This window comes from Tachyglossus aculeatus, chromosome 9 (genome assembly GCF_015852505.1).
Source record: "Tachyglossus aculeatus isolate mTacAcu1 chromosome 9, mTacAcu1.pri, whole genome shotgun sequence".
Classification (NCBI taxonomy): domain Eukaryota; kingdom Metazoa; phylum Chordata; class Mammalia; order Monotremata; family Tachyglossidae; genus Tachyglossus; species Tachyglossus aculeatus.
Window position 1 is genome coordinate 56,731,669 of NC_052074.1, and position 23,936 is coordinate 56,755,604.

Genomic DNA, 23,936 nt, shown 5'->3' on the forward strand with positions numbered 1-23,936 from the left:
AAAATTGTTAGGGAGGATGGGTAGCCACTCGGGCCGTGTGGTAATTAGAAGCAAGTCTATATTTGCAAAGTGGTGGTGGAGAGCTCAGAGCAAGGGGATGGATTTTTGCATATGTGTTTATTCAACTGTACATTCAATTACTTATTTTGATTACTCTGTAAATACTTTTATGTTTGTCTTCACAAGAGAGTTGCTAGTAGCCCGGGAATATGTCTCTTTGTTTTGCACTTGCTTAGGACAGTGTATTGTATTGAGGCTCAAAAATACTACCACTCCTCTTGATAGGATCAAGTTTCATGGTCACCGAGTCAAAAAGATGAGGAAATCAAGTTTGGACTGAAAATCACAGTAGTAATAACAGCATTTATTAAGCCCCTCTTGTGGACAAAGAACTATTCTAAGCACTAGGGGAAAAAAATACATGGCTGAAAATTAGACACAGTCCTAGATCCCCAAGAAGATCTAGGAATAAGGGCAGTGAGTTGGCAAAAGGCACAAACAAAAAAACAGGAAACAAACAAAAGACACGCTCCCCAAAATAAGACAAGAAACAAGGATGATGATGTATAAGACAAGAGCAGTAGACTTGTGGATAACAGCAAAGTTTCGGGTTCTTCCAGGTCAGAGTCCAGGGATTACAACCACGAGAAACACAGCAAATGTTTTAAAAGTTGAGGCCACAGGCTGCTGGAGTTACCTAATTCCTCACCTGTTATCATAAGATTCTTGTTCTTTAAGATACTGTTGCATTAATTCTTCTTGTTTCTTCTTATCATATGATATTTTCTGTTCGGCCATCCATACCTGGTAAAAGTATTAAGATGTTGGAGAAGCAGCTTGGCCAAGTGGAAAGAGCACAAGCCCGGGAGGCGGAGGACCTGAGATCTAATCCCGGCTCTGCCACTTGTCTGCTGCGTGACCTTGGGCAAGTCACTTAACTTCTCTTTGTCTCAGATACCTCATCTGTAAAATGGGGATTAAGTCCTTCTCCCTCCAACTGAGATTTATGAGCCCCATGTGGGAGAGGGACTGTGTCTAATCTGATTACCTCATAACTACCCCAGCGCTTAGAACAGTACTTGACACGTAGTAAGCGGTTAACAAATACCACAAATATGATATTTTATGTTTCCCTTTCATGAAGAAGGTCACCTCAGTTTTTCTATAATGCAGAAGCTCTGATCTTGATGGATCTTATGATAAGGAAAAATAGCATTATTAGTACTCACACCTGGGTCAATGCCATGTGCAGAAGTTTCTTCTTAAACTGCTTGCACTGACTTATAAATCGTGTTTTATCTAGCTAAACCCACTGATTACGGTTAAAGCAATGTGAATCGGTGGAAGAGATTAAGGACTATTTGAACTACCTTTAATGTTTCCCCCTAGGAGAAGCCTGGCCTAAACCTTGCTGGGAATTGGCACAGCAGGATGGTGGGGGGATCAATAGACACCATTTCACTGTCTTCAGGAGAGCATTTTGCAGGCCTAGGGTAAGCTCCATGTGAGCTGAGATGGTGTCTACCAACTCTATTGTTCTGTATTCTCTCAAGCACATACTACAGTGCTCTATACACATTATGGGCAGGGAATTTGCTAATTCTGTTGTACTGTAATCTCCCCATCCTTTTAGTACAGTGCTCTGCACACAGTAAGAGCTCAATAAATACCACTGATTGATTTAGTGCTCAATAAATACCTTTAACTGACTGACTGGAATAACTCTGTGATGTTGGAACTGGGGCTCATGCACACGTGTGACTTCTAAAAGATACCAGTGACAAAATATTTTGTACAGCTTCTGAACATGCCAGTTAATGCCTTTTACACTTTAACAGCTAACAGGATTACTTGTGCAATTTAATTTCCTGGACCTAATAAGAAATGCCAAGGTGGCATGACATTAATGAGAAGAGAGCATACGATTGGGTTCTAACTTCTGCGCTGCAGTTACTTGTTGTGTGTTCTCTGTTAAAATGAGGATAATAATATCAGCCTCTCACTACCTTTCAGACTGTGAGCCCCAGGGTTTGTGTCATCTGATTATCCTATATCTACCCCAGTATTTAGCACAGTGTTCCACCCCGATAAACCATATTTATAGTTGTGGCAAGGAGGGATGTGAGTAGAACAGGGATGTCACCACCCATTTAAATTTGATATTTGTGGCATCATGTCCTCCTTCCTCTCTCTCCAAAGGGAGGCTGGTGTTTTGAATGCCACACTATCTCATAGGGCAGGATGAAATTAGCGGTGGCAAAAGGCAAGGGGGACACTTAATCCCATCCCAAACTACCAATCTTAAGGTTCTGGATTTAGTTCAGAAGAGAGATGGGGCTCGGGCCAATAATAATACTAATTATGGTACTTGTTAAGCGCATATTATGAATCAAGCACTGTTTTAAGTACCGGGGTAGATACAAGTTAATCAGGTTGAACGCTGTCCCTGTACCACATTGGGCTCGCACTCGTAATCCCCATTTTTTACTGATGAGGTAACTGAGGCACAGAGAAGTTAAGTGATTTGCCTAAGGTCACACAGCAGACAAGAGGGACGGGAGGAAAAGCCACCTTGCCTAGCCGGTTCTTAATGGAGGGACCAGCTTGGATGCCTGGCATCAAAGTCTCCTGTGGGGAGCCGTTGGCTTGTCCATTCCTAATTTCATGCATTTTAGGGAGGAAGCCATCGCAGGATTTAGGTTTTCTAGACTGTACCCTTGATATAATAATAATAACAATAATAATGATATTTGTTAAGCGCTTACTACGTGCCAAGTACTTTTTTTTTAAATGGCATTTATTAAGTGCTTACTATGTGCAAAGCACTGTTCTAAGCGCTGGGGGGAATACAAGGTGATCAGTTTGTCCCATGTGGGGCTCACAGTCTTCATCCCCATTTTGCAGATGAGGAAACTGAGGCCCAGAGAAGTTAAGTGACTTGCCCAAAGTCACACAGCTGACAAGTGGCGGAGCCGGGATTTGAACTCATGACCTCTGACTCCAAAGCCCGGGCTCTTTTCCACTGAGCCACGCTGCTTCAGTACTGTTCGACGCGCTGTGGGGGGGGGGGGGGGGGGGGGGGGGAATCCAAGGTAATCAGGTTGTCAATCAATCGCATTTATTAAGCGCTTACTGTGTGCAGAGCACTGTACTAAGCGCTTGGGAAGTACAAGTTGGCAACATATAGAGACAGTCCCTACCCAACAGTGGGCTCACAGTCTAGAAGGGGGAGACAGAGAACAAAACCAAGCATATTAACAAAATAAATAGAATAGATATGTACAAGTAAAATAAATAGAGTAGTAAATATGTACAAACATATATACAGGTGCAACATGTGTTCCACATGGGGCTCACAATCTTAATCCCCAATTTTCCAGATGAGGGAACTGAGGCACAGAGAAATGAAGCGACTTGCCCGAAGTCACATAGCTGACAAGTGGCAGGGCCGGGATTAGAACCCATGACCTCTGACTCTCAAACCTGTGCTTTTTCCACTGAGCCATGCTGCTTCTCACAGTAATAATAATAATGGTGTTTGTTAAGCGCTTACTATGTGCAAAGCACTGTTCTAAGCGCTGGGGAGGATACAAGGTGATCAGGTTGTCCCTCGGGGGGGGCTCACAGTCTTAATCCCCATTTTACAGATGAGGTAACTGAGGCACAGGGAAGTGAAGTAACTTGCCCAAAGTCACACAGCTGACAAGTGGCGGAGCCGGGATTGGAACCCATGACCTCTGACTTCCAAGCCCGGGCTCTTTCCACTGAGCCACGCTGCTTCTCATAATAATAATAATAATAATAATAATAATAATAATAATGGTGTTTGTTAAGCATTTACTATGTGCAAAGCACTGTTCTAGGCGCTGGGGAAGATACAAGGTATCTGAGGCACAGAGAAGTGACTTGCCCAAAGGGAATGGGTCTGTTTATTCTTAAACTGTACTCTCCCGAGCGCTTAGCTGTGTGACTTTGGGCAAGTCCCTTAACTTCTCTGTGCCTCAGTTACCTCATCTGTAAAATGGGGATTAAGACTGTGGCCCCTCGAGGAACAACCTGATCACCTTGTAATCTCCCCAGCGCTTAGAACGGTGCTTTGTACAGAGTAAGCGCTTAATAAATGCCATCATTATTATTATTAAAGGGCTCTGCACACAGTCAGTGCTCAGTAAATATGACTGAATGGATGACTGGGGGACCAGCGGGGGAAAGAGCCCGGGTTTTGGAGCCAGAGGTCATGGGTTCAAATCCCGGCTCCGCCACTTGTCAGCTGTGTGACTTTGGGCAAGTCACTTAACTTCTCTGGGCCTCAGTTCCCTCATCTGTAAAATGGGGATGAAGACTGTGAGCCCCCCGAGGGACAACCTGATCACCTTGTAACCTCCCCAGCGTTTAGAACAGCGCTTTGGACAGAGTAAGCGCTTAATAAATGCCATCGTTATTATTATTATTACAGTGCTCTGCACACAGTCGGCACTCAGTAAATATGACTAAATGGATGACTGGGGGACCAGCGGGGGAAAGAGCCCGGGTTTTGGAGCCAGAGGTCATGGGTTCAAATCCCGGCTCTGCCACTTGTCAGCTGAGTGACTTTGGGCAAGTCACTTAACTTCTTGAGAAGCAGCGTGGCTCAGTGGAAAGAGCACGGGCTTTGGAGTCAGAGGTCATGGGTTCAAATCCCAGCTCTGCCAATTGTCAGCTGTGTGACCTTGGGCAAGTCACTTAGCTTCTCTGGGCCTCAGTGACCTCATCTGTAAAATGGGGATTAAGACTGTGAGCCCCACATGGGACAATCTGATCACCTTGTATCCTCCCCAGCGCTTAGGACAGTGCTGTGCACATAGTAAGCGCTTAACAAATGCCATCATCATCATTCTTCTTATTATTCTCTGGGCCTCAGTTCCCTCATCTGTAAAATGGGGATGAAGACTGTGAGCCCCCCGAGGGACAACCTGATCACCTTGTAACCTCCTGTAAAACGGGGATGAAGACTGTGAGCCCCACATGGGACAATCTGATCACCTTGTAATCTCCCCAGAGCTTAGAACAGTGCTTTGTACATAGTAAGCGCTTAACAAAAGCCGTCATTCTTCTTCTTCTTCTTCTCTGGGCCTCAGGTCCCTCATCTGTAAAATGGGGATGAAGACTGTGAGCCCCCTGAGGGACAACCTGATCACCTTGTAATCTCCCCAGCGCTTAGAACAGTGCTTTGTACATAGTAAGCGCTTAACAAAAGCCGTCATTATTATTCTTCTTCTTCTCTGGGCCTCAGGTCCCTCATCTGTAAAATGGGGATGAAGACTGTGAGCCCCCTGAGGGACAACCTGATCACCTTGTAACCTCCCCAGCGTTTAGAACAGTGCTTTGCACATAGTAAGCGCTTAACAAATGCCATCATTATTATTATTATCATTCTCTGTGCCTCAATTACCTCATCTGTAAAATGGGGATGAAGACTGTGAGCCCCCGTGGGACAATCTGATCACCTCCCCAGTGCTTAGAACAGTGCTTTGCACATAGTAAGTGCTTAATAAATGCCATTATTATTATTATTATTATTCTCTGGGCCTCAGGTCCCTCATCTGTAAAATGGGGATGAAGACTGTGAGCCCCCTGAGGAACCTGATCACCTTGTAACCTCCCCAGCGCTTAGAACAGTGCTTTGTACAGAGTAAGCGCTTAACAAATGCCATCATTAGACATCTTCTATTCATTCATCCATTCAATCGTATTTATTGAGCGCTTACTGTGTGCAGAGCACTGTACTAAGCGCTTGGGAAGTACAAGTTGGCAACATATAGAGACGGTCCCTACCCAACTGATTACTTCCTTCCCTTCCCCACAGCACCTGTATATATGTATATATGTTTGTACGTATTTATTACTCTGTATTTATTTATTTATTTTACTTGTACCTATCTATTCTATTTATTTTATTTTGTTAGTATGTTTGGTTTTGTTCTCTGTCTCCCCCTTTTAGACTGTGAGCCCACTGTTGGGTAGGGACTAGTCTCTATATGTTGCCAGCACCTGTATATATGTACATATGTTTGTACGTATTTATTACTCTGTTTATTTATTTATTTTACTTGTACCTATCTATCCTATTTATTTTATTTTGTTAGTATGTTTGGTTTTGTTCTCTGTCTCCCCCTTTTAGACTGTGAGCCCACTGTTGGGTAGGGACTAGTCTCTATATGTTGCCAGCACCTGTATATATGTACATATGTTTGTACGTATTTATTACTCTGTTTATTTATTTATTTTACTTGTACCTATCTATCCTATTTATTTTATTTTGTCAGTATGTTTGGTTTTGTTCTCTGTCTCCCCCTTTTAGACTGTGAGCCCACTGTTGGGTAGGGACTAGTCTCTATATGTTGCCAACTTGTACTTCCCAAGCGCTTAGCACAGTGCTCTGCACACGGTAAGCGCTCAATAAATACGACTGATTGTCAGCCGTGTGACTCTGGGCAAGTCACTTCACTTCTCTGGGCCTCAGTTCCCTCCTCTGTAAAATGGGGATGAAGACTGTGAGCCCCCCGTGGGACAACCTTGATCACCTTGTATCCCCCCCTAGCGTTCAGAACAGTGCTTTGCACATAGTAAGCGCTTAATAAATGCCGTCATTATTATTATTATTATTATTGATTGATTGATTGAAGGTTGTCCTTTTCCCGGTCCCTAAAGCCCCCGCCCTCCCCTGTCACCTTCTTGATGTTGGATTTGGACGCGGGATGGAAGTCCTTCTTGCACATGAAGTTGGCGAACGACTTCCCCATGGTGACGGTGGTAGTGGTGGTGGTGGTAGTGGTGGATCGTCGGCCACCAGGCCCAACCGGAAGTGGCCCGCCGGCGGCCGGCGACAACTTCCGGGGTCAGAGGTCACCACTTCCGGCCTCCCGCCTCCACGGCCGTCGCCTTGGCAACCCGAGGCACGGGGCCCGGCCTGCCTCGGCCTTGGCGGTTGCTGACAGGAAAAAGTCGACGGTTAGTCGTTGTTTCGTTTTATTTTGAGGTATTTGTTCATAATAATAACGCATAGCGATGGTGGCTCAATGGAAAAGATCGCGGGCTTGGGAGGCCCGGAGGTCATGGGTTCAAATCCCGGCCCCGTCACTTATAATTAAGCGCTTACTTTGTGCCAAGCACCGTTCCAAGCGCCGGGGTGGATGCAAGGGGCCAGGATTTGAACCCATGACCTCTGACACTCTCACAGTCTTCATCCCCATTTTACAGATGAGGCTCAGAGAAGTGAAGTGGCTTGCCCAAGGTCACACAGCAGACATGTGGCGGGGCCGGGATTTGAACCCATGACCTCGGACTCCAAAGCCCGGGCTCTTTCCACAGAGCCATGCTGCTTCTCGGCTGGGTGATTTTGGGCAAGTCACCTCACCTCTCTGGGCCTCAGTTCCCTCGTCTGTAAAATGGGGGTGAAGACTGTGAGGGTGTCAGAGGTCATGGGTTCAAATCCCGGCCCTGTGACTTTGGGCAAGTCACCTCACTTCACTGGGCCTCAGTTCCCTCGTCTGTAAAATGGGGGTGAAGACTGTGAGGGTGTCAGAGGTCATGGGTTCAAATCCCGGCCCCGTGACTTTGGGCAAGTCACTTCACCTCTCTGGGCCTCAGTTCCCTCGTCTGTAAAATGGGGGTGAAGACTGTGAGGGTGTCAGAGGTCATGGGTTCAAATCCCGGCCCCGTGACTTTGGGCAAGTCACTTCACTTTCCTGGGCCTCAGTTTCCTCGTCTGTAAAATGGGGGTGAAGACTGTGAGGGTGTCAGAGGTCATGGGTTCAAATCCCGGCCCCGTGACTTTGGGCAAGTCACTTCACTTTCCTGGGCCTCAGTTTCCTCGTCTGTAAAATGGGGGTGAAGACTGTGAGGGTGTCAGAGGTCATGGGTTCAAATCCCGGCCCCGTGACTTTGGGCAAGTCACTTCACCTCTCTGGGCCTCAGTTTCCTCGTCTGTAAAATGGGGGTGAAGACTGTGAGGGTGTCAGAGGTCATGGGTTCAAATCCCGGCCCCGTGACTTTGGGCAAGTCACTTCACTTCTCTGGGCCTCAGTTCCCTCGTCTGTAAAATGGGGGTGAAGACTGTGAGGGCGTCAGAGGTCATGGGTTCAAATCCTGGCCCCGTGACTTGTCGGCTGGGTGACTTTGGGCAAGTCACTTCACTTCTCTGGGCCTCAGTTCCCTCGTCTGTAAAATGGGGGTGAAGACTGTGAGGGCGTCAGAGGTCATGGGGTCAAATGCCGGCCCCGTGACTTTGGGCAAGTCACTTCACTTTTCTGGGCCTCAGTTCCCTCGTGTGTAAAACGGGGGTGAAGACTGTGAGGGTGTCAGAGGTTGTGGGTTCAAATCCCGGCCCCGCCACTTGTCGGCTGGGTGACTTTGAGCAAGTCACCTCACTTCACTGCGCCTCAGTTCCCTCGTCTGTAAAATGGGGGTGAAGGCTGTGAGGGTGTCAGAGGTCATGGGTTCAAAATCCCGGCCCCTCCACTTGTCGGCTGGGTGACTTTGAGCAAGTCACCTCACTTCTCTGGGTCTCAGTTCCCTCGTCTGTAAAATGGGGATGAAGACTGAGGGTGTCAGAGGTCGTGGGTTCAAATCCCGGCCCCGCCGCTTGTCGGCTGGGTGACTTTGGGCAAGTCACTTCACTTCTGGGGGCCTCAGTTCCCTCGTCTGTAAAATGGGGGTGAAGACTGTGAGGGTGTCAGGGGTCATGGGTTCAGGTCCCGGCCCCGCCACTTGTCGGCTGGGCGACTTTGGGCAAGTCACCTCACCTCTCTGGGCCTCAGTTCCCTCGTCTGTAAAATGGGGGTGAAGACTGTGAGGGTGTCAGAGGTCATGGGTTCAAATCCCGGCCCCGCCACTTGTCAGCTGGGTGACTTTGGGCAAGTCACCTCACCTCTCTGGGCCTCAGTTCCCTCGTCTGTAAAATGGGGGTGAAGACTGTGAGGGTGTCAGAGGTCATGGGTTCAAATCCCGGCCCCGCCATTTGTCGGCTGGGTGACTTTGGGCAAGTCACCTCACTTCTCTGGGCCTCAGTTCCCTCGTCTGTAAAATGGGGGTGAAGACTGTGAGGGTGTTAGAGGTCATGGGTTCAAATTGCGGCCGCACCACTTGTCGGCTGGGTGACTTTGGGCAAGTCACCTCACCTCTCTGGGCCTCAGTTCCCTCGTCTGTAAAATGGGGGTGAAGACTGTGAGGGTGTCAGGGGTCATGGGTTCAAATCCCGGCCCTGTGACTTTGGGCAAGTCACTTCCCTTCCCCACAGCACCTGTATATATGTATATGTGTTTGTACATATTTATTACTCTATTTATTTTACTTGTACATATCTATTCTATTTTATTTTATTTTGTTAGTATGTTTGGTTTTGTTCTCTGTCTCCCCCTTTTAGACTGTGAGCCCACTGTTGGGTAGGGACTGTCTCTATATGTTGCCAGCTTGTACTTCCCAAGCGCTTAGTACAGTGCTGTGCACACAGTAAGCGCTCAATAAATATGATTGATTGATTGATTGAGGGCCAACACTTTTACTCGTAAGTCCTCGGAGTATCCTGTCCAAGTTTCTGTACCCAGTGGCTGGTCTGTAAGCACTGTTGACGTAGAGAGGTTCCAACCTGACATTTCTTTGCGGTATTAATTTTGAGTGCTTACTATGTGCAGAGCACTATACTAAGTGCTTGGGAAAGTACAGTACAAAAGAGTTGGTAGACACGTTTCCGGCTCACAAAGAACTTGCCGTCTAGGTTGGAGACAGACAGTGATATAAATAAATCATCATCAATTGTATTTATTGAACACTTACTGTGTGCAGAGCACTGTACTAAGCGCTTGGGAAGTACAAATTGGCAACATATAGAGACAGTCCCTACCCAACACAGTCTCACAGTCTAAAAGATTAAAGTCTAAAATCATAAATAAATGATTTAGGTAATTTTAAAATATGTACCTAAGTGCAGTAGGGCTTCGGGTGGGGCAGATATCAAATGCCCAAAAGTCGCAGATCCAAAAGGGGGCCAACAGGATGGGGCTTGGGAGCAGCAGCCGCTCATGGGTCAGAAGGATTCAACTTTCGGTCTTTTCATCCCATTAAAACTTCCAGGTTTTTCCAGCCCTGCTCTGGGCTTGTCCAAAATGCGGCTGAGAAAGCATCCCTAACAGCTGTGGAGTGGGAACAGGCGTTGAGCCCTCACAGGTGAAAGCCGTTCTCATAGTAAGCGCTCAATAAATACGATTGATGATTGCCCCGTGGCATTGGCACCCAGGGCTGGGCGTCCCAGGTGTTAACAGGGACTGGGGCTGATGGGCTCTGTATATATCTGTTATTTATGTAATCTATTTTTTATATTAACATCTGTCTCCCCCTCTAGACTGAGCTCGTAGGCAGGAATGTGTGTGTTTATTATATTGTAGTCTCCCAAGCATATAGTACAGTGCTTTGCACATAGTAAGCACTCAATAGATAGGATTGAATGAATGAATGGAATGATTTAGGATCCTCCCCAGTGTCTTAGTGTTGTACTGGCTCAAATAAGTGCTTAGTAAATGCTGTTACTAATCAAGTTAACAAAGGAGGCACGTGAGCACAGTGACAGAGAAGGCTTCCTTAGAAGGGTTCAGGGATGAACTGCTGGGAGGAAATTTTTCTTCCCTCTAAAGGAACAAGGAAAGCTCAAAGGAGGATGTGAGATCTTAAAGAGAAAAAGGAAATAGTTATTTCTCTACTTACTACTGGTGGGAGATTTCATGGAAATGGAGAAATTACCCTTGTTGTTTTAAATGCAGTGAGCCCTCACTTTTTAACACAAATCTTGGTCGACTGCTCCTTAACCATGTACTGTTCCAATTACTGAATCAAGAGGTTACAAAGAGAAGCCCTAGTCTTGTTCTGTAAATTTAGCAAAGTTTATTATTTAAAAAGCATGCAAAAGCAGGTACTCAGGGATAGGATTAATAGCATTTTAAGCTAATAGTTTGTTTTCAGCACCTTTGTGGAACTGAACTTACTTGCCCTTACTGGAGACTGGAGATCCATGTGATGTTACCTCATATGTTTTTACAAGCTTTTAGATCAACTTAAAATGAAAAATACTTTAATTATGAGTATGTATTCAAATTAAACAATGTAGTCAGTTCTGCTGTAATACATGAATTCTAATTTTGGATATAACATGATCTAAACGTTGGTGCAAATAGATTTGCTATAGGAAAGAGCAAGGGCATAAGAGTCAGAGAACCTGAGCCCTGTCGATTGATGTGTGACCTTGGGTAAGTCCTCTAACTGCTGTGTGTCTCAGGTTTCTCTCTAAAATGGAAATTCAGTACCTGTTCTCCACCCAACTTAGACTCTGAGCCCCAGGAGGGACAGGGACCGCATCCAATCGGATTACCTTGCATCTACCCTAGTGCTTAGTACAGTACTTGACACACAGTAAGTGCTTAACAAATGCCAGTTATTATTTAAATTGAATATTAATTTATTTAATTGAAATTACTACTAATAAAAGAAGACTGGCTCATATATGCTGCTATGCTTCCCAGGCTCTGTCTCTGCATTACAACACTGTGTTGAATTGAACTGTTTCTTTTTATTTTTACAATTCTATCTCCTTCAATAGGCCTTCCCTGACTAAGCCCTCCTTTCCTTTTCTCTCACTGCCTTCTGCATCACCCTGACTTGCTCACTCTATCGTCCTTCCTAGTCCCACAGCACAAATGTACATATCTGTAATTTTACATTAATGTTTGTCTCCCCCTTCTAGATTGCAAGCTCCCTGTGAATTAGGGAATGTCCGTTTTTTGTTATATTATACTCTCCCAAGCGTGTAGTAGTGCTCTGCACACAGTAAATATTCAATAAATATGACTGAATGAAGGAGTGAATGCAGCATTTAGTATGGTTAAAAAAAACAAGCGGAAAGGATTAAAACATTCTACTGGTCATGAACATGGTATAGATCATAATGGTACCTTCAAGCCATATCTACTCTGTTACCCCCTAATTCTTTTTTGACTCAATGGTTACTCTAGAATGATTTTCCCATAACATGAAGTTCCTCAAGAACACAACTACCATATTATAGCTGAGCTGATTGCATTCACATATGTTTAAAACTATGAAAATTTTAAGGAAAGTCTCATTTATTTACTCATTTAATCATATTTATTGAGCACTTATGGTGTGCAAAGCACTGTATTAAGTGCTTGGGTGATATGATATGACACATTCCTGCCCACAATGAGCTCACAAGTATTGCAGATTATATGTGTATTTTCTTTGGCTTCGCAAAGTTTTTGAAACTTTTCCATTTTCTGTGCAAAGTTATTAGATCTAGGCCAAAATTTAGGTCCAGGCTGCCATGTAGATTCCTATTACTTTTCCTTAGTCTAGTAGGTACAACTGTGACTTATAAATAATGTTGTATAAATAATGCTAGTAGAGACCAAAGACACATTCAGAGAGTTTTCTTTCTTCACTGTCTTTGCTCCTGACCAATCATCATTTCTTTTTGTCCGTTCTTCAAACTTACTCTTTTTGCTTGCTGTCCTTGTCCCTCGTGCTTTCACTTTGTCCCTCGGTTCTGTTCTCCTTTAATCATTTGCTTTTTTTCCCCCCTGATAATTTAAGTGCTTACTTTGTGCCAGGTACTGTACTAAGTGCTAAGGTAGATAGCTAATCAGGTTGGACACAGACCTTGTCCCCCTTGGGGCTCCCAGTCTTAAACCCCATTTTACAAATGCGGTAATTGAGGCCCAGAGACGTTAAGTGACTTGCCCAGAGTTACATAGCAGACAAGTGGTGGAGCCGGTATTAGAGACCAGGTCCTCTGACTCCCAGGCTTGTGCTTTAACCATTAGGCCACGCTGCTTCAAATGACTCCTCAGTTCTCTTCCGTTTTATCGTTAATATAACATTTTCTTAATTCCATAATTTCTGTCTTTAAAGGATGGCTTCAAGAAATATGGAACCCTGTTCCTGTGACACATTTGTGGCACTGCCTCCAGACACCGTTGACAATAGAGTTATTTTTGGAAAAAATTCAGATAGACCTAATGATGAAGTACAAGAGATCGTTTATTTCCCTGCAGCAACTCACAATCCTGACGAAAAGCTTGAGGTAAGCATTATATATGTTAAATGTAATTTTTAGCAAATTTAACAGAACACATTTTATCTCCTTTGTTTTACAAGTAAAAGATTCTGGCTTAAAGTTTTGAATTAAACGTTTGAGATTATTAGTGGGAGCAGGAGAAAAGCCATGCATATAACAGGAAGTAGTACAATATGTCAGGGTGAAGTAGCTGAATAAATGAACGTAAAAATAATTATACATGTTTATGTAGCTGTTGAATGATAGTAGTAATTGTGGTATTTAAGTGCTTACTGTGTTCCAAAGGCCGAATGAAGTGTTGGGGTAGATACAGTATAAACATATCAGACATGGTCCCTGTTCCACACTGGGATCACAGTGTGGATTGCTCCCAAACTCTTAGTGCAGTGCTCTGCACACAATAAGCGCTCAATAAATTTGATTGATTGAGTGCCTTAAAGCTGATGGTAAGGAGTTGCTGTTTGACGTGTGGGTAAATGGGCACTTTTGGAGGTTTTTGAGGAGTGAGAGACATGGACTGACTGGTGTTTTAGAAAAATGATTTGGGCTGCAGAGTGAAGTGTGGACTGGGAGACAGTTGGGTAAAATGAGGCAGGGAAGACTCAGGCATCAGGTCATCCAGATGGTCCCAGCTAGGATCCCAGTAACATTTTTCTACCTCTCTCCTATTGGCAGTAACAGGATGGAGCTTGAACAGGGAACCAGGGGCTACTGATTAAAAAATTAATAATACTGGGGAAGATATTTATATTGTTATTTGCCCAACCCCATAGCAGCTATGTACATATTTTTAAATTATATATTATAAATTATTCATATTAATGTCTGTCTCTTAGGCTGTAAGCTCGTTACGGGCAGGGAACGTGTCTGCTAATGTATTGTATCCTCCCAAGTGCTTAATACAGTACTCTGCAATCAATTTGATTGATTGAAGAGGGGCTGGGGAGAGGCAAGAGAGGGAGGAGGTGCTCAGAAGAGGGGAGGATGGGAACAGAACGGTACAGGGAAGGAGAAAGCGTGGAGGAATTCATTTACCAGCTGGGATTGGACATAACTTTATGGGAGGGGGCTTACAGATCCTGTGGTATGCATGGCGTACCTCCATATTTTATGTACTGTGGGGTGGATGTAACCTAGGGTATACCTGTATTTGTATTCCATGCCCCCTTCAAAGAGGCTATCTTTCCCTACGTTTGTTTCCTTTTTTCTATACGTCAGAATGTCAGACTGTTCCCTTCAATCCCATGATTATTCAGTTCTCTAAAAATGTCTCTAGTGTTGGGCCTTGAATTTGACACCAAACCACTAGCAGAATGTCTGGATTCTGATTACTGTATTCTGTTTACAGTGCACTTACATAGAAATTGAGCAAATGGCACACACATCTGCTGTTGTTCTAAGTCGCCCATCTTGGTTATGGGGTGCAGAAATGGGGGCCAATGAACATGGAGTTTGCATTGGGAATGAAGCTGTCTGGGGAAAAGAAGAAGTATGTGATGAAGAAGCTCTATTGGGCATGGATCTTGTCAGGTTATCAGTTCTTTTTTATGGTTTAGGTTCTATAAGCAGCACTGCATAACATTTTGAACGGTAGTGCAAGATTTCACAAACATCTTGCATGCTGGTTGCCTTCCTTGGATTTTGATGCTTGGTCTGCCCTCCTTTTCCCATCGTCAGTTTTCTCCTCTCCCCTCTTCTCCTGCTCTCTTCCTTCCCCACTTTTCCTTCCGTCTTCTCCTGTTCATACTCTATAACAAAAGCAGCAGCCGCCACAGTTGTTGTTACCGTTTAGTAGCCAGAGTTGCTGCTTCTGAGGCTTAAAATAGCCTGGCTGTTTGCTTTGCATCCAAGGCTTGAGTTTCAGCTCTTGGCTGTAAAGCAGCCTAATCTCCTAATTTAGTGGTGGCAGCATTAACAGACTCCAGGGTGGTCATAATTGAGAGACACTGAACTAAATGTCTCCTTACCTTAAACACCTTACCATCGGTTTCAAAGCACTCAATCACCTTGCCCCCTCCTACCTCACTTTGCAACTCCTCCATTACAACCGAGCCCGCATGCTTTGCTCCTCTAATGCTAACCTTCTCACTGTACCTTCATCTCGTCTGTCTCACTGCTGACCTCCCCACATCTTGCCTCTGGCCAGGTACACTCACTCTCCCTCTTCCTATCCGATACAATTACTCTTTCCCCCTTCAAAGCCTTATTGGTGGCACATCTCCTCCAAGAGGCCTTCCCTGACTAAAGCTCTCTTTCCTTTTCTTCCACTCCCTTCTGCATCTCCCCGACTTGCTCCCTTTGTTTATCCCCTCTCCCAACCCCACTGTACATATCTGTAATTTTATTTATCTATGTCTTCCTCTCCCTCTAGACTGTAAGATAGCTATCCAGCACTTAGAACAGTGCTTTGCACATAGTAAGTGCTTATTATTATTATGGACAGGGGATGTGTATGTTATATTGTTGTATTGAAGTCTCTCAAGTGCTTAGTATAGTGCTCTGCACACAGTAAGCACTCAGTAAATACAACTGACTGACTCATGTTTTAAATGCTAAATAATAGGACTTACCCAAATACCAAAGAGGAAACATCTAGAAATTTTGTCAGTACAGCTCATTTGCTTTTAAAGACATTTATTTCCTTTCAAATAATACTGCTAAAGTGTACCTAGATGGAATTGTTTGAAGAGACACTAAATGCCATACAATCAGAAAATTTTTCAATTTTATTTTAGGCTTGGACTTGAAAGAGGTGACACAGCTGAAAAAGCACTTGACACCATTGTTGATTTGCTAGAAAAATATGGGCAGGGTGGAAACTGTTTGGAGAGTGGCCTGCTGTTCAGCTATCACAACAGTTTTTTAATAGCTGATAGGACGGAAGCCTGGATTCTGGAAACTGCAGGGAAATACTGGGCAGCAGAGAGAATAAAAGGTATGTATGGACCACCTGCCATTGATGTGTGAATTTAAATATATCCATAATTTCCCTCACTGTATATTCTGTATACAGAGGGAAGGGGGATGGTGGAGAAAACAGCTGACCAGTGTATCAACCCAAGATTAAGGATTCTAATTGTGACTATATTTTGTTCTTCCTCTAGACTGAGACTGTAAGCTCTTTATGGGCAGGGAATGCTTTGTTGTACTCTCCCAAGCACTTAATACAGTGCTCTGCTCATAGTAAACGCTCAGTAAATACCATTGATTGGGATCACTAGTAGTTATTTGCTGGGCTGGCCTGAGATTAGCACTTCTATTAAATATAACACTGCTCACCTAGTTTCTCTCTCTCTCCTCCGCACATCCTGCTACCATTATTTCTTGCTCATCTAGAAGGCTGAGCCTAGAAGTTAGGATGAATGAGGAAGGAATGCCCCTAGATTTGTCAGTCATTGAGTGCTTACTTTTTGCAGAGCACTGTTCTAAGTACTTGTCACATGTTTGTGATCTGAATCAATTCCACCACTAAAGCACAGGACCGTGGTTTCTTTTTTTCATGGTTTTTTAAGCGCTTATTTTATTCCAGGCACTCTACTAAGTGCTGGTTGGACAAGTTTCTGTGGTTGGACACAGTCCCTGTCCCACATGGGGGTCACAGTTTTAATCCCCATTTTACAGGTGAAGTAACTGAGGCCCAGAGACGTTAAAGTGACTTGCCCGAGGTCACACAACAGGCAAGTGGTGGAGCTGAGATTAGAACCCAAGTCCTTCGGACTCCCAGGGCCATGTGCTGTTCACTAGGCAGTGCTGCTTCTTATAATATTTGGCATTTGTTTCATTCATTTTATATCCTGATATTTTTGGATACACACAATATAGTATCAGGAATTCATTTGGTAGTCTTTTAGAAAAATGTAGTCTTTGAAGTTTTGAATTTAAGAGAAGCAGCAAGGCCTAGTGGAAAGAGCACAGGTTTAGGGGTTAGAGGACCTGAGTTCTTCTAATCCTGGCACTGCTACTTGTCTGCTATGTGACCTTGGGATGTCACTTAACTTCTCTGTGCCTGTTGCCTCATCTGTAAAATGGGGATTAAGACAGTGAGTCCTATGTGGAACAAGGGACTATGTCCAACTCAGTTATCTGGTACAGTGCCTGGCACATAGCACTAAACAAATACCTTATTAAAAAAACCAAAAAGCTTTTCATGTCCTGTTTTCTATTCAGGATTAAAACTGAATGTGTAATATGCAGTGTTGTTCTGTTGTGATAATTGGTCTGATAGGACCATTTAGAGCTCACTAGGGCTTCCTTTAGTGCAGGGTAGGAGGTAATTCACTAACTGTGCCTTAATGGCCTAGAAATGTTAAACACACTTCCCCAAGAGGAGTAAATACAGTCAACTCTTGATTGTCCAGTGATTAATGATCCTGCCCCTCTTTTCCATTCCTACTGCCTTTTTCCATTTTCATTCCCATTAGTACTCCTACAAAGGACCAAATTGGTCTGTCAGGGGTCACAAATGAAATAGGGACTCTTTCCTCTGCCCTTACTTTGATTTTGGATCTGTCTGGTGGAACTTTGAGTAACTACCTGATTGTTTTGCTTTGTGAATCTGTATTTCAAATCTCATTGAAACTTCCCATAATTAAAAATTATTTGTCTCGTGATTAGTAATTCTGTATAAGGTGATGTAAAATTTTACTCCCCCGGTGTGGGTTTAAATGAGATTTTGTTCTCAACATCTGTACGTAGCCATTTTTCATAGATCTAAATTTCTTCAAATAAGTTTAGCTAATAATAATAATTAATTACCTTATGCACAAAGTCATCTTTTAAATGTACCTGTATTTTTTTTCCCTTTTTATCTTTGGAAATAGAGGGCTGTCGCAACATTTCCAATCAGCTCTCTATAGCAAACAAAATTGATAGAGAACACCCAGGAATGAGAGAATATGCAAAGAACCAAGGTTGGTGGGATGGTAAAACGGAATTTAATTTTGCTGCCATGTACTCCTATGTCAACACTGCCAGGATGACTACTTCACGCGACAGATACTGGGAGGGCCACAAAATGCTGAATAAACACAAAGGTAATCTGATTATCTTAAAAATTAATACTTTGAATCACAATTGCGTTTTTAAAGTGCATATCTACGTGTGACAGTGAAAGTAGTAATGGGCTTTGTGAGTACCTATCATATGAAAAGATTTATCAGTCAGCCCGTCGATGAAGCAGCGTGGCTCAGTGGAAAGAGCACGGGTTTGGGGTCAGAGGTCATGGGTTCAAATCCTGGCTGTGCCAATTGTCAGCTGTGTGACTTTGGGCAAGTCACTTAATTTCTCTGTGCCTCAGCTACCTCATCTGTAAAATGGGGATGAAGACTGTCAGCCCCCCCGTGGAACAACCTGATCACCTTGTAACCACCCCCCTGCACTTAGAATAGTGCTTTGCACATAGTAAGCACTTAATAAATGCCATTATTATTATTATTATTGTTATTATTATCTTTGCTGCATGACTACCAAGTGCAAAGCACTGTAGTAAGTGTTTGGAAAAGAACAACTCCTTCCCTGCCCTTAAAGAGTTCACAGTCTAATGGAGGAGACAGATTGACAAAATTTATTTATCAGCAGTGTGGCCCGGTGGAAGAAGCACAAGCCTGGGGGTCAGTCCCCCAAGCCTGGGTTCTAGTCCCAACTCTGCCACTTGCCTGCTGTGTGACCTTGGGCAAACTGCTCTACTTAACCGCTCTGTGTCTGTTTCCTCAACTGTAAAATGGGGAGTCAATACCTGTTTTCCTTCCTGCTTAGACTGTGAGCCCATGTGGGACAGGGACTGTGTCCAACCTGATTAACTTGCATCTACCCCAGGGCTTAAAACGTTGCTTGCCACACAGCAAGCATTTAAGAAATGCCACTAAAAAAATAGAGTAGGAAGAAAAGTAAGGATATAATGGGTAGAAGTCGAAACATAGCTGAATAAACAATTGTAGTATACATATATGCCTAAGGGTAAAGCGAGGTTCTTGACTTGAAACAATTTAGAGTGTTGTGAATTAATTGGGGAAGGTGGGAATTCTGGAAGGTTTTGAAGGTGGACAGATGGGGAGTGTCAGGCCAGGGGAACTGCATGAGTGAGAGATCAGCTCGGAGAATTTAGAGCAAAGCGTAGTTAGGTGACTTGGGAAGCAGTAAGAGTTTGAGCTGGGGAGTAGCAGGTGATGGAAAAAAACTGGTGGAGAACTTTGAAACTGAGTAAGGTGTTTTTTGCTTGGGATATTTTTGAGGAGTGGTTTGATGTGTGCCAAAGAACATTTCAAAGAGATGGAGCAGCCATGGAGTAGTTTTGAGTGTGGACTGAAGAAAGTAGAGGCTAGAATCAGGGAGGACAGTGAGGAAGCTGGTGTAGTCGTCTAAATGTCTGAAGGGCCCGAAGAGTAAGCTCCTGGTTGGCACTGAAGTCTAATACCTCTGTTATATTGTACCATTCTCTGCACACAGTAAGTGCCCAGTAAATATGATTGATTGATTGACCAGGGTAATAGCTGTTGGAATGGAGAGGAAAGAAATGTTATGGATGGAAAAACCTGCAAGATTGAACAGATGAGAGCTGAAAGACAGTGAAGAGTTGAGGATGATGCTAAGGTTAAAGTTTTGTGGGGTGGAGGTTGGTGGTGTTATCGTCAGAAATGGAAAAGTTAGGAAGGGAGCAGTAGATTTTGAGAGGAAAATGAGAAGTACAGATGTAGACGTGTTGAGTTAGAGGTGCTGGTGGGCCATCCAAGAGGTAAGACCTGCCTACAAGAGGAAATGCAGGATTTTATCCACATATAGGTTATAGCTAAAACCATATGAGCAGATACAAGAGGTAGCGGTAATAACATTTACTGAGTGTCTACTGAGTACAATCCATTGTACTAGGAACTTGAAGTACAAAGCAGTCACTAGTATTTATTGTGTGCTCACTCTGTGCAGAGCACTTACTAAAGTTCCATGGAGAAAATAGAATTAACTGTCACAACTCTGCCCTCAAGGACCTTAAGTCTAGAGGGGGACTCAGATGCTAAAGTAAAATCAGATAGGTTGAAGCGAAAGAGTTTAAAGACAGGTACATAAGTGCTGTTAGCATAGGTTGAGGTGGAAAGTACCAAAGTGCTTACTTAGGGAGGACCTTAGTGCAGAGATGATGCAGTAGAGGGAGAAATAGGGTAGGGAGTTGAGACTAGTCAGGGGAGGCTTGCTGGGGAAGATGAGATTTCCGTAAGGTTTCTGAAGATGGGGAGAGTGGTGATCTGCCAGATATGAAGGGAGTTCCATGCAGGAGTGAGGGTGTAAGCAAGAAACTGATGGTGAGAAAGACGGGGCTGTTATTAGTGGCATCAGAGCAGCAAAGTGTGCTGGCTGGGATATAGTGGGAGAGGAGCCAGGATAAGTAGAGAGGAGAGAACTGACTGAACATCTTAAAGCTGATGGTCAGGAGTTTCTGCTTATTCAAGAGAGAGATGGTCAACCACTGGAAGTTTACGGGGAGTGAGGAGTTGTGTGCAGAACTATCCCAGAAAAATGACACAGACCACAGAGTGAAGTATGGATTGGAGGGGTGGGAGGTCAGTGAGGAGGCTGAGGTTGTAATTAGCAGGATGTGGAAAGTGCTTGGACCAGCATGGTGGCAATTTGGATGGAGAGGAATGGGCAGACTTATTCATTCATTCAGTCATATTTATTGAGCACTTACTGCTTGCAAAGCATTGTATTTGGGAGAGTACAATATAACAACAGACACATTCCTGCCCACAGTGAGCTCACAGTCCAGAGGGACTCTCAATATGGTGACACATTCCCTGCCCACAAGAAGGTTATGCTCTCAAGGGGAAACATCAGAAACGTTGCACACAGAATAATCCAAGTAACTGAATGAAAAATTAAAGCAGCATACTTACAAAAAGTCCTGAGGATGGGTATAAATTCAGAAGTGCTGCAGGTAGTTGCTGGGTATGAGAAAATAAATGAAAGATTGAATATAAAGCACAAATTGCCTCCACAGCATGAACAGGGTGGAGATGGGGTCCTCACGGTGAGGGTAGGCAGGGGTCCATTGGAGAAGGACTGGGGTTTGGTATTCTGGAGTCACGGCAGCATTGTGGCTGCCAAGGCTGTGTGGCTAGAAGGGTCCCCAGGATTGTGATAGGGGGTGTGGCAGATGGCTCCAGGATGGGGGTCTAGGAGCTGTTCATGCCTAGTGAGGAACAGAGAGGAAGCAGAGGAAAAAGGTGCTTTTGCACCTTCGGTACCTTCAGCTTGCGGCCTTTTCCTCCCTTTCCCTCCACGTCCTCTGTCTGTGTTTCTTCAAGCTCCTTCTGTCTTCAGTGACCTGCCTCCTCAAAACGCCACCTCCAAAATGAAAAGTGGGTGCTTCTGAGCTGCTGGAGAGGAAGTGAAGGTAGCATGGGTGTGCAACCCATTCAAGGAATTGAGTGAGAAGAGGGAGCAGAGAGGTGGGCAGTTGGGAGAGTACAGTATAACAACAGACACATTCTCTCACACAGATGAGAGTTGGAGGAGGCTGTGGGATCCAGAGAAGACTTCAGTATGAGAGACTTAAGTATATTTGAAGGCAGAGGAGAAAGAGCCATCTGAGCGGGAGAGGTTGAAGAGAGCAGAAAGGGAGGCGAGAAGCGTGGAAGGAAGAGGTGGGAGTAGATGAGGTGGGAGAAAGAGGAGAAAGAGGGGTTAGATTTAGAGAACAGATAGGAGACTTTGTAAAACAGCTGGAAATTAGGAAGAAGGGCAGGGAGCAGATTTGAAGTAGAAAGAATTAGGTGTTGGGTTGAAAGTCCTTTAGGTCCTGATTTTTTTCATATATTAAGTCACACTCTAGGCTAGTGTTTTATTTCAATACTGACCTTTCCTGTTTCCATATTACAATCAATCAGTGGTATTCATTTAGTGCTCATGGTGTGCAGAGCATTCTACTAAATGCTTGGGAGAGTATAATACAGAGTACAATACAATTGCACCAATAAAACTATCCTGATTCAGCAGATTTTGAGAAAATGACAGTTGTTAGAAGGAAATGAATTTGCTTTTACCAAGTATGAGTCTATTTGTTGAACACAGTCTTCACTTTCTGTAATCAATCTGCTGCCTCATTGGCTGAGACAGAAGAGCACTGTCGATCAGAATGCAGCTGTTCAGAAATAGGGCAGTAGGGGTCTGTTACTCTCTTCACCAGTGTTTATTAGACAGAGTCATTAGACAAAATTATTATATGCTAATCAGTAATTTGGGATGAAAGGAAAGCTTTGTGATGGAAAATTTCACAATATTTTCACATTTCCTCTTGTTTTGAAAATAAGCAGTGTGGCTTTGCCTAGTATTTTTACTTCATTAAGTGCCTTGTATTCATCATAAGAAAACAATGAACAATTTCTTGTCTAGCGATATTCTTTTATAAATATGCTGTTCATCATCATGTGGTAATGATTGTCTAAATTTATTTCCACATGGCAAGAAACTAACAGAAAATATTCTACAGTGAAGTGTCATAAAAAAACATCATTTCAAATCTGTGCCAGCTCAAGGAGGCCGAATACAAGGGCAGACTTGGGTAGGAGATCGAGGAGGTGGGGTTGTGGATTTCTAGGGAGGAAAAGATGGGGGAGAAATAGGGAAGGACAGCAATCAGTCAGTGGTATTTGTTGATTACGTTCTGTATGTTGAGCATTGCACTGATTGGGAGAGATCAGTAGAGTAGATAGACACAATCCCTACCTTCAAGGAGTTTACAGTTGAATGGGGGAGACATCTGTTGGAAGATATTGCTTCTTTGCCCATATGGAGTTGGTGCTTGGGTGGCAGGTATTTCTCCAAATCATCTGGGGCAAAGCAGAGAAGATGTTTCCCCTGACTTGTCCACTTGTTTGTTTTATTTATCCTTCATCATCTAAATGTAACCTTCTTATCTTTATACTCATCCGCTGAACTTCTGAAATGTCAGTGACTTCTTTGAAGTGAACTGTCTGCAGGCAGGTTAGAAGTATTCTGATCTTAGCAGAAACTTTCCAAAAAGGTCAATAATTTCCAGCAAAGGCAGTATGTTGGATAAGTGATCACTCTGCTCTTTAGTTGCCTCTTCCTCCATTAGCCTGTGACTGTCCCCCTAAAAATTATGTGGAGTAAGCAAGTGGTGAGAATTAAAATTATTTCTAGTAGGTATTTTGAGAGGATACTTCAGAAAATGAGTATTTTGCACCATTGTTGGGTGCAGCTGGCTCCTTACAGTTTCCACAGACTCAGTAGATGCAAAAGTAAATTTAGGCAGCATTTAATGTATTTCCTAAGTCAGGACTTTTCAAACCAGATCCCTGTGGTCTCTCTGTATGACCTGAAGTACCATGCTCCCTTCCTCCCCAGTTCCTACACAGGAGCCAGAACAGATAAGTGAGCTTGTCTCTCCTGGACTGCAGGATATCTTCTTGTGTGATAATAGTAGTAATCATAATAGTAAGCGCTTACTGTATGTCAAACACTGTGCCAAGCCCTGGGGTAGATATAATCAGATAAGACAGTCCCTGTCCCACATGAGGCTCTCAGTCTGAGAGAGAGAACAGAACAATTCCCAATTTATAGATGGGGAAGCTGAGGCACAGATAAGTTAGGTGATTTCCCCGAGGTCACAATAGGCAAAAGTTGTGAAGCTGGGAGTAGAACCCAAGATCTCTGACTGCCAGTCCTGTGCAGAGGCGCTGACTCTGGGGGAGTGGCAGCACAGAAGCAGTTTGCCTTCTCACTTATTTGGGGGCTACTGTTGCTGCTCCACTTCTTGTGGGGCTCCCACAAGATGTCCCCCCAATTGGGAGCCCCGCCAGCAGCA

The 23,936-nt window shown here is 44.0% G+C and overlaps 2 protein-coding genes across 3 annotated transcripts in view; one reads left to right on the forward strand and one right to left on the reverse strand.

Moving 5' to 3' along the window:
• The window catches only part of CIR1 (corepressor interacting with RBPJ, CIR1), a 31,883-nt gene extending 25,057 nt beyond the window's left edge, over positions 1–6,826 (reverse strand). The window contains exons 1-2 of the mRNA XM_038751567.1: positions 6,711–6,826; positions 710–804 (exon numbers count right to left, since the gene is read on the reverse strand). Coding sequence (XP_038607495.1) covers positions 710–804; positions 6,711–6,782 — 167 coding nt within the window. The 5' untranslated portion in view covers positions 6,783–6,826. The remainder of the gene's footprint in view (positions 1–709; positions 805–6,710) is intronic.
• A 94-nt stretch (positions 6,827–6,920) lies between these two features.
• Positions 6,921–23,936, forward strand: part of SCRN3 (secernin 3) — a 24,433-nt gene continuing 7,417 nt past the window's right edge. Inside the window, exons 1-6 of one of the 2 annotated variants that reach the window (XM_038751907.1) lie at positions 6,939–6,990; positions 10,111–10,203; positions 12,955–13,126; positions 14,469–14,650; positions 15,856–16,055; positions 17,941–18,153. In XM_038751907.1, coding sequence (XP_038607835.1) covers positions 12,956–13,126; positions 14,469–14,650; positions 15,856–16,055; positions 17,941–18,153 — 766 coding nt within the window. In that variant the 5' untranslated portion in view covers positions 6,939–6,990; positions 10,111–10,203; position 12,955. Of the gene's footprint in view, positions 6,991–10,110; positions 10,204–12,954; positions 13,127–14,468; positions 14,651–15,855; positions 16,056–17,940; positions 18,154–23,936 lie in introns of both variants that reach the window. The other variant, XM_038751906.1, reaches the window with a different exon arrangement.